The sequence below is a fragment of the Egretta garzetta genome, unplaced genomic scaffold, assembly GCF_000687185.1.
Source record: "Egretta garzetta isolate BGI_Z169 unplaced genomic scaffold, ASM68718v1 scaffold107, whole genome shotgun sequence".
In the NCBI taxonomy this organism is placed as follows: domain Eukaryota; kingdom Metazoa; phylum Chordata; class Aves; order Pelecaniformes; family Ardeidae; genus Egretta; species Egretta garzetta.
Genome location: NW_009260399.1, coordinates 2020906 through 2034267, shown reverse-complemented (window position 1 = coordinate 2034267; position 13362 = coordinate 2020906). Strand labels below are relative to the sequence as shown.

The 13362-nt window shown below is 35.8% G+C and overlaps 1 protein-coding gene across 1 annotated transcript in view; it reads right to left on the bottom strand.

Annotated features, from left to right (window-relative positions):
• Positions 1-8895, bottom strand: part of RGS12 (regulator of G protein signaling 12) — a 72455-nt gene extending 63560 nt beyond the window's left edge. Inside the window, exon 1 of the mRNA XM_035898673.1 lies at positions 6966-8895. Coding sequence (XP_035754566.1) covers positions 6966-8822 — 1857 coding nt within the window. The 5' untranslated portion in view covers positions 8823-8895. The remainder of the gene's footprint in view (positions 1-6965) is intronic.
• Positions 8896-13362: the final 4467 nt, after the last annotated feature.

Genomic DNA, 13362 nt, shown 5'->3' with positions numbered 1-13362 from the left:
ATGGTTTTCCTAAGCAGCCTGCTCCTGGCTGGTGTCCAAAATTGGGTAGTGACCTCAATATTGGATATCTCATCTGATATATATGGATGTTTTTACTGATTGATTACAAAATAAGTATTAAACATCAATACTATGTGCTATGAAAAAAGTAAATAATATATGAAGATGTATTGTATGAAGTATTAACAACAGAGACAGGAAAACGTATGCTACAATTACACAAAACTTGACAAGGAAATCAGCATAAAATTTTGGTCACTTTGCTCCAAGAGAGAAGAATTTAAAGTAGAATAGTTTCAGAAAAGGGCTACTGAAGTTATCCGGAGAATGAAAACTTTACGTCCCAGAAAACTAAAAGACTACATGCTTTACATCAACAGAATGAAAGCCAAAAGAGAATAGGATTTCTATGCATAAACAAAAAGGTAAACACTGAAGAAAGAGTCACTAAGGAGACCCTAGCGGCAGAAGAAATGGGTATATGGTAGCCATGACTAGAGTTATACATCATAACAGTGGTGGAATACTGTTCCTGTAGAAGGCAGGGTGGAAGGAAAGGCAGGGTGCAAACACATTTTTTTTCAAAGGTATGGCTGCTAAGTGTATGGAAGGCACAATAATACATGATTGCCTAAAAGAGCTAGAATTTGGTTTGATGATGCTGGATATCCTTCTCTGGTATTATCTTTGCAAACTTATTGATGTCTTAATGGCCATTTTACTAATGGGATTAATTTTCAAGGCTTTGTCTTGAAGTTTCATTTTTCCATGTTTCTGTTTAGGTATTTCAGGTAAGTTTTAGCAATTCCATCTTTATTTTTGTTAATTGAAGACTCTTATTCCACACTGAACTATTTCTTCTCCAGTAAAGAACTAGTATTACAGCTCCTTTTCTTCTCTAAATCTTCTCAACTGCAAGGAATTGGGGTCTATCTTTGTACAACTGAAAGTCAGACAATAAGTTTATAATCTCTTCTCAAAACCTCTATGTTTAAAACTTAAAATAAAGCCATTTTTCATTGTTTCAATTCATTCTGTGCTAATAATTTTTCTCCACAATATTTTCTTCATTGTTTCTCTTTGCTACCTTCTCCTGTGACTTTGCAACTCAAAACTAGCTCAGAGATAGTTAGATGCCTGCATCTCCCCTTAATTGTCATTACGTTAATTGGAATCCAAACCTATACTTCATCTAGAAAATATTTAAATTCGGGTGTAATGAAAAATTCTAAATCTCTCGCATATAAATTTGAAATGAAAAAATTTCACAAAGTGAACATTGCTCTTCAGACATTTACTGTTCAGATTTTATCTAATTTCTTTTTCAGAGAAAAGCATCTGGCATTTTTTGGCTTTCTATATATCTTTAAAGATCCTAGAACTGACCATTTTTTTAAATCATTATTTTAGAAGATTACAATACATATGAAGAGGCTGCATGAAATTACTAAACATTTAATTGTTTTTCATTCTTTCATAGAAAAATGTATCAGAGGACCTATTTCATACAAATGTCTCTTTGCAGATTAAGTCACATTAGCACATTCTCAGATCCAGCTTGGTGTTTGGTATTTCAGCTGAGTTCTCTTTAAGGTATACACGTACATCTCAAATCAGATCAAAGCCTATAATTCCAAAGGTTAACATTAAATTGTACTGTGTAAGAATAGCAATCCAGCTGCCATTAATTCTGCTTTACAAACAGCTGGGGTGGAAAAATTTAAGCTAGTGAGCAAACAGAATTGTAGAGGAAAGGGAAAAAAACATGTAATTATACAACAAAAAACCAAATATGGGAACGACACAGCTATGCCAACATTGTCTTTGCATCTAAAATATCTGCCTTTCTGTTAGTTCACCATCCAGTCACCAACATTAAAAACTGCAATTCTTGGATTTGAAGCAAATTACAATTTTTCACAAAAAAAAAAAAAAAGTATTCCATTTTTAACTTGGACAGCGTATCTTTTTCAGTAACCTTGCTTTGGAAAACAAAGACAACTTTTAAGTAGTTACCATTAAACTTCTGATCAAAACAGAGTAACAATAATAGTAACCCAGAAAATATATTAGCAAGGAAAGATGCATTAGTGAACCCCTCAGTACTGCTTACCTGTCTTCTCTCTTCTACATTTTTATAATATTTTCAGTAGCTTAAGTCACGAAGGTTACAAAGCAGTTGATTCATTTTTTGGTTTTAAAAAAAAAAAAAAAAAAAAAAGTATTTGCCATACTGTTGTCCAGTGAGTCTCAGGCAATGAGATCACCTATTTTTTCTTCCTCTATGATCTACAAATAGGATCCATTTACAAATTCGCACTCATCATGAGCACAAACAATAATGTGGTCAAGATAAAAGTCTTATAACAAATGTGAAATAGAAAAGCATTTCTAAAAATCAATACCCAAAATTTTAAAAGGCTTTTTAATTACTTTTTAATAGATTTGTCATATTCACTTGGAATAAACCTAGTACCCAAATACTAGTTATTAAGCTCAGGTTGTAAAACTTCTTGTGATCTTAAATGTTACACTTGCGTCCACAATATTAAACCAGACTTTATTTAAAAAAAAAAACAAAAACAAAAACAAAAAAAACCAAATGCAATGGTGAGAGGTCAATGCCTAGGATTCTATCCTCACAGAGAGAAAACTCAAAGATTAAATTGACTGTTATGAAGCTTTCCAGTGGAAAAAGGAGTATTTTCCCAGTAAAACTTAATTTAAAACAGTAATGGGTAGACATATTTTTGGCCAGGCGCTAGCCTGAAAACAGAGAGTGAGGGTTGAACAAAATCAAACGTATTATATTAATTTAGTCTAAAGGGAAAGGAATGCTTCCCTGTTCAGCAATTTCTCAAGTCCCTTGCCAATCCTAACATCCCCTGATGTTTTCATATTGCTTGTGGTGCTTTTCTTTTGCACAACCCAAAATCGTGCAAAAGGGTGAGTAGGTAAGCGACTGGAACTTAGTGGGATGCTGAAGAAGGTGGAAATAACAATGCAACAGCAAAGGTAGCACAGTGCAAAAGGAATAACCAAAAAAGAAGCAGAAATGATTCCATTTCCACTGAAACCATAACCAGTCTCTTCATCTGCTAGTCTCGTAGACGTCATTAGACCCCACAGCTCTACCCAGTATCAGTCTTACAGCAATTCAGAGGCTTCTTGCTGCCAGAAATCATCCTCAGTCATTCTGAGATTCAAATCCACCTTCCATGATCTTCCTTTTCAGTTACCTTCAGCAACATCGTCAGGCCTTCCACTAGTCAAGGAGACCCCCCAAAAAAGCCTCATAAGAGAAATCTGTTCACATGAAACTTTTAAGAAACATGGGAAACATGAAGCTCGGTACAGGAAATAATTTTAGAGGTGCATAGGGCCAGAGATACTTTCCAGTAAATCTCAGTCAGAAGAGGTGGAATAGAACCAAAATTTCCCTGATTTGGTTCTCCTCTTCCCACACACGACAACCACTTTAAAATCCAAAGATTAAAAAAGAAAAAAATAGAGCTATTATAAAGGTATGAGTTCAGTAATTTAGCGCTAAACCCCTTAGAACATTTCAAATCAAAACAAAAAACCTCATGCTATCCAGTAATGTTTAATCAAATTAGGCATTTTAAATTTTTTTCAATGATTCAAACTTATATTGAACCTTAAAATGCTTTGTAGCGGTGTGAAGAATATTAATATTTCAAAAGTGTTTTTGCCAATTGTTACAAAATTAACCACAATTCTAATTTGTGAGCTGAAAACATCATCATTAAAGGGACTACAACACTAAAGGGAAAACAAAGCTCAGAAAACATGTTTACTTCCTTGTAACCTGAAGTCTGAAACACCATACCCATTCCTACCCACAAGAAACACTTCCCCGGTCCTGTTCTGAAAGTGCAATTTTAAATAGATATGTTCACTAGAGCTTTCCCACATCTGCTCTTGTGCTCTGTACAATTCACAAATGTTTTATCGGTGCAGCTATAAAATCAGGAAAGGGTTTATGCCCCTCTTACCCCCCACTAGCACTGTATATTTTCCTATATTACACGCTGTGATCATCGCTGCTGCACAGCAGTTCTGCTAGATCAGAGCTGCATCCAGGAACTCGTGTCCTTTCCCCAGCGTGTAACAAAAGCTCCAAGGAAGATGGTGTGTAATATAGATGTGCAGAGTCCATCACAAAATACCTCTAGCTTTGGTAACCTTTTCTCCCTCTAGAGGCTTCTGCACATTCCCACTTGCAGGATATATTACTCTTCAGTATTAATGTAAAAGACAAAAAAAACCCCACCTTAATTAAAAAGCAATTTAAGGACTGCTCTGCCAAATGAAGCATTAGACTCAGCCACTAGGTTGTAAAAATACGAATGTAATCTCATGTGGCCACTTCATATACTTTATTCCATGACTGGAATGTGCCTGAGCATGCTGTGCAAAATCAGTCCTTACCACTCAAAAAGGTCACAGGAAGCTAAGGACGTACAGTTTTCTAGAACACAGCATCTAACACAACTGAATAATGTTTTGGAATACACAGTACTCTCTTCACACAAAGCAAAAAGATCATCCGAATTTCTGAAAATCATTCCCTTATAAAAGCGAATTAGTGCTCTAATATGCAAACTCATAGATTTTCCCTATTTCTGCAGTATCTAAAGAAGTACAGAGGTACATTCATCAATAACAACATCCCCTGACTATTTTCATTACAGATTTGAGAACATAGTACTACTTCATCTTTATGAATTACACTGAATAATGCTAAGTGCTTACAACTCACACTTGCAAATGATTTCAAGACTTTCATGAGCTTTTCTCATCAGTTTCAACAGCCTTCAATAATACTGACAAACAAAATTAAAATGCAAACGAGGTTGTGTAGCCTTAATGAGACTAAATGCTAAAGCCATGTAGGAACATTTTACATGTGTCTCACAAATTTGCTATTAATCAAAGAACAGAATGACTATTTTATTAGTAAATAGACTTAAAAGGGAAGATTGAGATACTTAATGTTGGAACATATTCTGGTATATGCTGATCTGAATGATACAGTAGGTGAAATATTATTACTGTTTACCCACATATAGAATACCTTTCATCTTACAGTCTAAAATTTTCTGTGAGATTTTCATTAATATATTTTTGACTTCCATGAAATAAATGTTTCAAAAATATTTATTTTTTTTGTTTTAGATCTCTGAAAAAAAAAACCTAAGTCATATTACTATCACGGACAACACTGCAGACACAAAATTGTTGAGAGACCCTGAAGGAATTTCAACAGCACCCCATGCAGCTGGTCCTAGTCCCAAAAAGCACTTGGGACCAACATCCATAATGCACCTGCACCAGGTGCTACATATAAAGAGGCCTTTTCCTTGGGCCATCAGCAAAGAGAGCATGAAGCCTGCAGTCTTCAGGGTAGCAGACAGAATTGATTGTTAGGTGGTTTGGGTGGGCAATGTTTGCAAATTAAGAGGTTTTGTTTCAATAATTTGTTTGGTTTTTGAAAAGTATGAATCACCTTGTATTTAAGATCACTTGAAATTTAATACATTATTATGGGTCTGGAAAACACTGCTGCCTGTAGCAGTCACTTCACCTTAAAAATACACTAGTGTATAACTATTACATATACTAATTTGGGTTTATTTTTCAGCACAAAAAAACATACAAAAGAATGTGTGTGAAAGTTGTTGGCTTCACAGTACAAGAAAAGCAACAAAAAATAATTTCCCTTTCCACAACAAAACCAAAACGTTCTGAAGTTCTGCATTCTAATCCCCAAAAAGTCCATGCTGAGTGTCACACCAATGCAAAGATTTTGTTTGTAACAGTGTGAAACAACTAATGAATCTCACTGTCATCCACTTGAGCAGCAGTTGGATATTTTTTATCAGGTGAAAAAAACATTTTTTCAAAATCAGATTTGGATAGCATGATGGACACTTGAATTGGTCGTATAAGCGATACTTCCTCATGGAAGGACAATGCTTCTTGAAGACTGATTTGGAGTATAAGGTTCTGTCTTTCCTTGGAGTCAGCAAGTGATTTAGATAGAACTCTGCTACTAACTCTTTTAATGTAAGGCAGTGACCTCCACTTTACTAGAATCCCAGTTATCAACAACAGACTCCCATGAGATTAGTTCCCTCAACAGCAAAATGTGACAAAGGGAATGGTCTGTAATTATGTTGGATACCCCTCCCACAGTTTTTTTTCTGATCTTCTCACTTTGGTTTATAGAAGCCTAAATAGTAGACAAAACAAGTGGAAGAAGCAGTAATTTGGAATTAAATTTGAACTACAGCTTACTGGCAGAATGCTAGATTTGTGACCTAATAGCAGACTCTATAATCACCACTAATGACTGTCCTTTGATGTAGGTTTAACACTACTTGTATTGAGAGGTTTGCTGGAGTGAATCTTTATAATAAAATTGTCTTACTCGGTTGAAGTTAAAAGTGTGTAACACAAGTTTTTGACTAATGATCGGACCACATCTCTATAAAAATAGATATCACTGAAATAATAACATTTGCAAGCCAGCCTTCTTTAAAAAAGGAACCAGACTGAAAATCGAGACTGTTTCCATTCTTTTGCTGCTGGAGGTCAGAAGGAACTGAAGTTGCTAGAATGTCATGTCTCCTTTATTGCAATGCCACTGCAACATTTGGAAACAATGAAGAGACAAGAAGAAATGTGAGAAAGCTCTAACAGACAACACTTCCAGCAGAAGTACAATTCCAGAGCTGCACTCAATTAAACAAGAATATGCAAAGCCTCTGGCAAAGGACAAAGAACCATATTATTTTCTTAATCTGAAATTTTGTAAATGATATAATACACGTTTAAATTTTAGTATGCAAATATCATGGTGTAATAATACCATAGGCTGTTGGGGTTTGGGGTTTTCTTTGTTGTTTTTTTTTTAGGAACCAGTATCAACATATTCTTACCTTTTTATCTTCTTTAGACTTCCTAATACTGTGTGTAGGGCCAAATTTGTTCTGCATGCAAAACATCTTCTTAGACCATTCATTTTTATGAGATTTTAACTGTGGCTGACCAAAGCTGCCATCGACTCTGTATCTGTCAGCTGGAATCTTACTCATTGGTGGGGGAAGAGTTCCACAGTTAACACTTGACCAGCCATCCGTAGAATCAGTGTAAGACTCCTGGTCGCTAGCATTTCCATGCTGCCATTCTTGTAAAACATGTACAGGCAACCACCTTTGATTGCCTATGCCCGCAGTGTTTTTCTTTGATGGGGGTACTGAATTTCGGGAGGAAACCAGTGGAACTTCAATACGAGCAGAAGGACTCAAGTGTTTGCTAACATTTTGGGACTTATCATTCTGAATTACTTCTAAAGGAATGTTTCCTTCTTGTTCATGACAGAAGCCATTCCAATGGGAAGCGGACTGATTTTGTCCCCTTCCTACTGGATTTTCCCATATGCTGTTAGGAATGTGTTTACTCGGATTGCTCCCTAAATCAACCACCAGAACTCTATTATTCTTTTCTTCTTGGTTAAAATTTCCGATTCCACTATCACTGTTGCTGCTTGTACTATTATTCTGATGAGCATCTGCATCACCATCAAGAAAAGCCCTTGCACGCATTCCCTCGATCAGTTCCCCCATATCCCTATACAGAACAGAAATAAACTGAAGAACAGGTAGAGATGATGTTGGAAACTCTAGACAGCCATTTGTGTCTGGATCTGCTGTACATTCCAGTCCAAAACGTCTTGCTATGCCCTGGTGAATTTTATGATGAAATAATTCAGGATCCACCATAAAAACATGGCAAGATGTCCTCAGAACCCCTTCATCTTCCTGAGCCAAGCTTGCATCATCGTTTGTCTGCATTGTAACTAGTCCAAAGAATCTTCTATCATCCGGGCAAACAGCACTGAATGCCAGTTTCTCTGCAGGATATTCTGCCACTACACCTGATTTGTCACTGCAGAGCTGAATACAGTCATGCATTATCTTCATCATCACTAGTGAATGGATTTTTTGTTCTGCCCGCAGACGCCTCATGCACCCACGAATGGCCTGCAAACTCTCATTTTCCAAATTTGAGGTTGTTGAAGGAAGTTCAATTGAGCCTAGGTAACCTACAATCATGGCAACATTTAAAATGCTTGCATCTAATGCAAAGTCTTCCGCACTCTCCAGTCCAATTCTAAAAACAGAATCATCATTCATGACTTTGGATATTTCTTCCTTTGACAGTAGGTTTGGATTGCTTATACTTTCATTTCCAGTTTCAAATTTAATAGCAGCAGAATCTGAAAACGATCTTTGCTTTGGTACAGAATTATCTGAGCTACCAGCACAAAGCGTAGGATTCTCAAAGATCATGTTGAAAATGCCACCAGACTGCATTTCTTCAACAACTTTCTCTGCTCTGTTTATACCAAGAGCTTTAGAATCAGGTTTGGGTTTCAGCCACCCCTTTCCATCATAAAAACCAACTTCTTCATCACTTGAACATGAATCTATATGACTAATCCCTTCAGCAATGACCATGTGCAGGACTCCAGAACATTTTCCTATAAGTTTCACTACATCTTCATGAGAGGCTTTTTTCACATTGATTTCATTAACTGCAAATATCTGATCTCCTGCTTTAAGTCCAACATAATCTGCAGGGCTTCCTTTCATAACACAACTAAGAACACAAGGAGCTTGTCCAGAAAGGGTAAATCCATAACCTGCTCTTCCTCTTGCAACTTCCACACTTCTTATCCGAGGAGGAGCATGCATGTTGAGTCGACGTTTGACCGTTTCCCCTGGTCTATACATTTTGTGGTTTTTTTCCTAAAATAGGAACACTTTTAATTAGTCCAGGTTTTTGTCATGTTTCACAGTATCATCCCTTCATCTGATGAAGCCCTAAAGAAAGAAAGAAAGAAAAAAAAAGACATTTTAATTCTCAACCATATTTCAGGATTTTAGTACCCAGCATTCACTTTGCTGTTCAGAAATATTGCTAGTGAACTCTACCAAAAACTATTGCTACAGAATTAACACAATACTCAAAATAGTTTGAAAAGAACAGGTACCACAGTCTTCATTTTACTGTGGCTGTTCAATATAGCAAAGTAACTGAATGGCAAAGATAAGAATAGAATCTAAGCCTTCTGATGCACAGCCAGTGTTTTTACACTACAGCATGTTACATCTTCCCAAACTCCACCATGCTACCTACTATTCAGTTAATTTCTGGCTTACTGCACCATTGCAATACCCCCACACTTCACAGCACAGTGAAAATCCTGGAGGAAGCTCATCTATCCTTTCCCAGCAACATAAAAATTAGAGCGTAAGTGTATCTACTCAACTTGAGCCCACCCACCTTTACATTCAATGTACAGGAACAGGTACCAAATGTACCCATGTAAAACAGGTTAGATAAATTACCACTACAGTTGCCTGTACCTCTCCACTGACTGACTGTAAAGGCAGGTTAAAATAAGCATCTCAAACTCCAACTTTCACACATACATTTCACAGAATCGCACAATCACAGAAAGGCAGGGGTTGGAAGGGACCTCGGGGGACCATCTAGTCCAACCCCCCTGCTAAAGCAGGTTCACCTAGGGCATGTTACACAGGACATTATCCAGCAGGGCTTTGAGTATCAGTTACGTATGCAACAACAAATGTATGCAACATTCAGTCATGTATGAGACCAAAGGGATCCAAAATCAGATTTACTCTGTTACACCAATCAATTAATCTACTCAAAAATATCAGAAAACAAACACCATAAATAATGCATTTTGGTCAGTCATTCCAACATCCATGTGTTTTAGTTTAGATAAAAACTTCCAAAAAGAGAGGAAAAAAGAAGGAACTCCACACATTGCCACTATTAATCTAGCCATGACTTCACAATTAAAATAAAGCAGCTTTATATGAACAGCAAGAAATGGTAGATTTCAGGACATTTTGGTGTTGACAGTGAAGTCTGGATGTCTTGTTCTAATCATACTCAGGTAAGTTCCATTGTTTTAGAGGTTTTCTCCACTAAGCAGGTTCAAATGCATAAAAATATTTTAACACAAAGAATAGAAATGACAAGTTGTTCAACTTTCGAAACTATCCCCTCGTTGCACGATACGAACTCTTACTTTCACAGGTCTGGCGGATGACTGACTGAAATACCTGGAGGACTACAGCTACATAAAATTGCAATAAACTCAGTTGAGCAAGTGAGAACTAATCTGAAAATAATTACTTCTTTGAGCTGGTCCACAGGCATAGTCATAACTCAGTCACCTTGTAACATACTTTAAAGTGTATAAGGTGCTTGAAAGCAAGTATCTTGTATATGTGGGCAAAATGCTGGCAATCTTTTAGATAAATAGATACACATAAGAAAAATATATATACATACACACACAGAGACACACATTTGTTTTACCATATCTAAACTGTTAAATAAGTGGACTCCAACCCACTACTTGCATGGAAGAAAAATGACCAAAAAATCCTTCTGACATTGCTCTCAGCTCCAGAAATAACAAAAAACCCACACTCAAAATGTGATGCAATCCACAACACACTACTTTCACCGTATTTCACCGGACAGAACAAACAGAAGGGCTATGACTTCACAAGTTCCACAAAAAAAAATACAAACCCTAAACTACAATTTAGGATAAAACTCTTAACTACTTAACTACGTATGAGCTGCTTGATTACCAAATTTGAAAAAAAAAGCTGCTGTTGTTTCTTGAATATTCTGCTAAATACAGAACTACAGGATGTGATTCCCTTCCAAACCCTAAATAGGACAGCCTTCAAGATACTACAACAGAAGACATTCACTTGGCTTTACTTTTGGGTTTTAGTTTGCATTTTTTTGAACAAAGAGACATCAGGTTTTTACGTCTCCACAGTGCAGCTGTGACTGTACAATGTAGTACAGTTTTTTGCAAATTGTTTTAATATAGCAATTATCTAGCTTGAATAACAACAGTTCCCCTATAATTTAAGAAAATAACTTAGCTTTAAAAAGTAATGAAACTTCACACTTAACCTTTGAATGGAAATCGTAACATAAGAAATGCTTTGCAAACATTTAACGAAACTCACATGTTGCTGTAAAAGACCCCTGTCAACTTGCATCCAGCCTCATGCCTTAAACATAGATTGACCTTTTCCTGAGGAGGCTAGACTTGTGAACCAAGAGATCACTGTGCATTCAGCTCTCTCTAATTAGGTCTGGTACTTTCTGAGAATAATCATTAAACATTTCAAGATACAGTTCTTCAACCAAACAAACAAACTAATAAATATCCAACCGTAAATAAAAACCTGCTATCTAGAAGCATGAAAATATCCATCTTTTAATTTGCCTTACAGTCAATATTTCTGTTCTCAATTGTCTGGATGATAGCCTAATGTGTCCCTCGGGTACCTTGTGAAACTGCACTGCCAACCTGGTCAACATAAAGCGCTGTAGTATCTGGCACCTAAAAGTGTGCTGCTAACTTGGAGGAGGAAAAGAAACAATTAAAAGATTATAAATAATCTGATTACAAAAATATAATAAAAAGCAGTAGTTACAAAAAAATGAGATTCCATATTGTAATGATTTTTCCAACTATCTTTCTAACCTATAAAAAAATACCCTAAATGCTAACTATAAAAAACACACAATGAAAGTGTAGTTAGCATGATTCCACATTTGCTACGAGAAAATTCCTTTTAACGTTACTCACATGTCAATTTATCTGTTTGCCTTCCTAACCAATGTCCCTTACACATCGTGCATTTATTCTGGATGATAACCACTGATAAGGGAACGTCATTCCAAAACCTGGCCATTATAAAAGCAAAACAGCAGGCTGCTAATACATTACTTTTGTCTAATGATGAAGTCCCAGAGGTGTGAAGACTTCCAGCTATTAATTTATTTGTGTCATTTTGTGAGTGTAAAGTTAGGAAGTAATTCAACATCAAAGGGGTTTTTACTATTATTGTATATATACACTAAAAAAAAACCCAAAACAAAGAAAAAACTGTGTTACATCACTGGAAAAGCCATCTCTTCTCTCCCTCAGTAGCTGAATATTATTGTGCATTTTTTGTGCCAGTTACACCCATGACAAATAACAGCTCACTCAGTTTATCAAGGAAACTTCAAGACAAAGGACAAATGTAGCTCTTCTGCAAGAACTCTCACATTCAAATATGTTTTACTGCAACAGTGGCATGACAGGCAAACGGAAAAACTATGAAAATAGTGTCTCGTAACCAGAAAGATTCCAACAGAGATTAGTTGAGTTACAAACTGTTAACAAACTAGCTCAAAACGAAAATATTAAATTATCTAATTGCCTAAGTTTTCTTCTAATTTCTTTGCAGATTTGAAACCTGGAGCTAAAGAGATATGGCACAAAAATGGCACAAACTTCCACAGTTTCAAAGGAACCATATGTCTGAGTATCTTTTTCCTGTAACAGATTACAAAATACGTCGTGTAACCAGTGAAACAAAGACATCATTTTAGTTGTACTGATACAAAGCTTTACAGGTGTCTGCACGCTTACCAAAATATAAAACTGTTAGTAAACTATATAACCTGTGATAATGGTCACGAGTAACCAAAGATAAAATTAATTGAGCTGTTGATTTTCACTACAAATTAAATATTGAATTTTACTAAGCCTACCAATAACATGCTACTGTAATTGCTTCTAATAATTATAGCACTGAACTTTATTAATTTGATAGCATAACTACATTCAGTCATATACAGTGGGTCAGAAAAACTGTTACATCATATTACACATGGCCAAGCTTACTTTGACTTTCTGCTACCACTGAGTATAATAAAGTAAACCTTAAAGAAAAAAGTCAGTACAATACCAAAGCACATTAGTGAGTATTAGTCAAGAGAATATGTGTATTTTATAGGAGAAAACAGGCCTAAAAAAGCAGGATAATTTGTAATACATGGTAACTAAATCTTAAGCAAATAATAGTTTTGTGACATCTTGATATACTTATTACACTGAAAATACAGAATTCCTACTATCATTTGAAAAACACTGCAAATATACAATGACTGCTATGATTTCAGAAAGTTCATCAAAATTTGTACCAACACAGCTTAGTAATATTGCACAGAACAAATACAGTTTAATAACTACAAAACATTTAACAAGACATTTCAGACAGAAACACTAACATATACAAAGTGAGAGTTGTTCAAGTAAGTGAAATATCATCATTTGCCCATACACATCAGCTTTGTCACAGAACTGCAAAACAAAAAGAAACATTTGAGTTTTCTGCCAGCATACATTCTGGTCTACCATTTCAATCAATT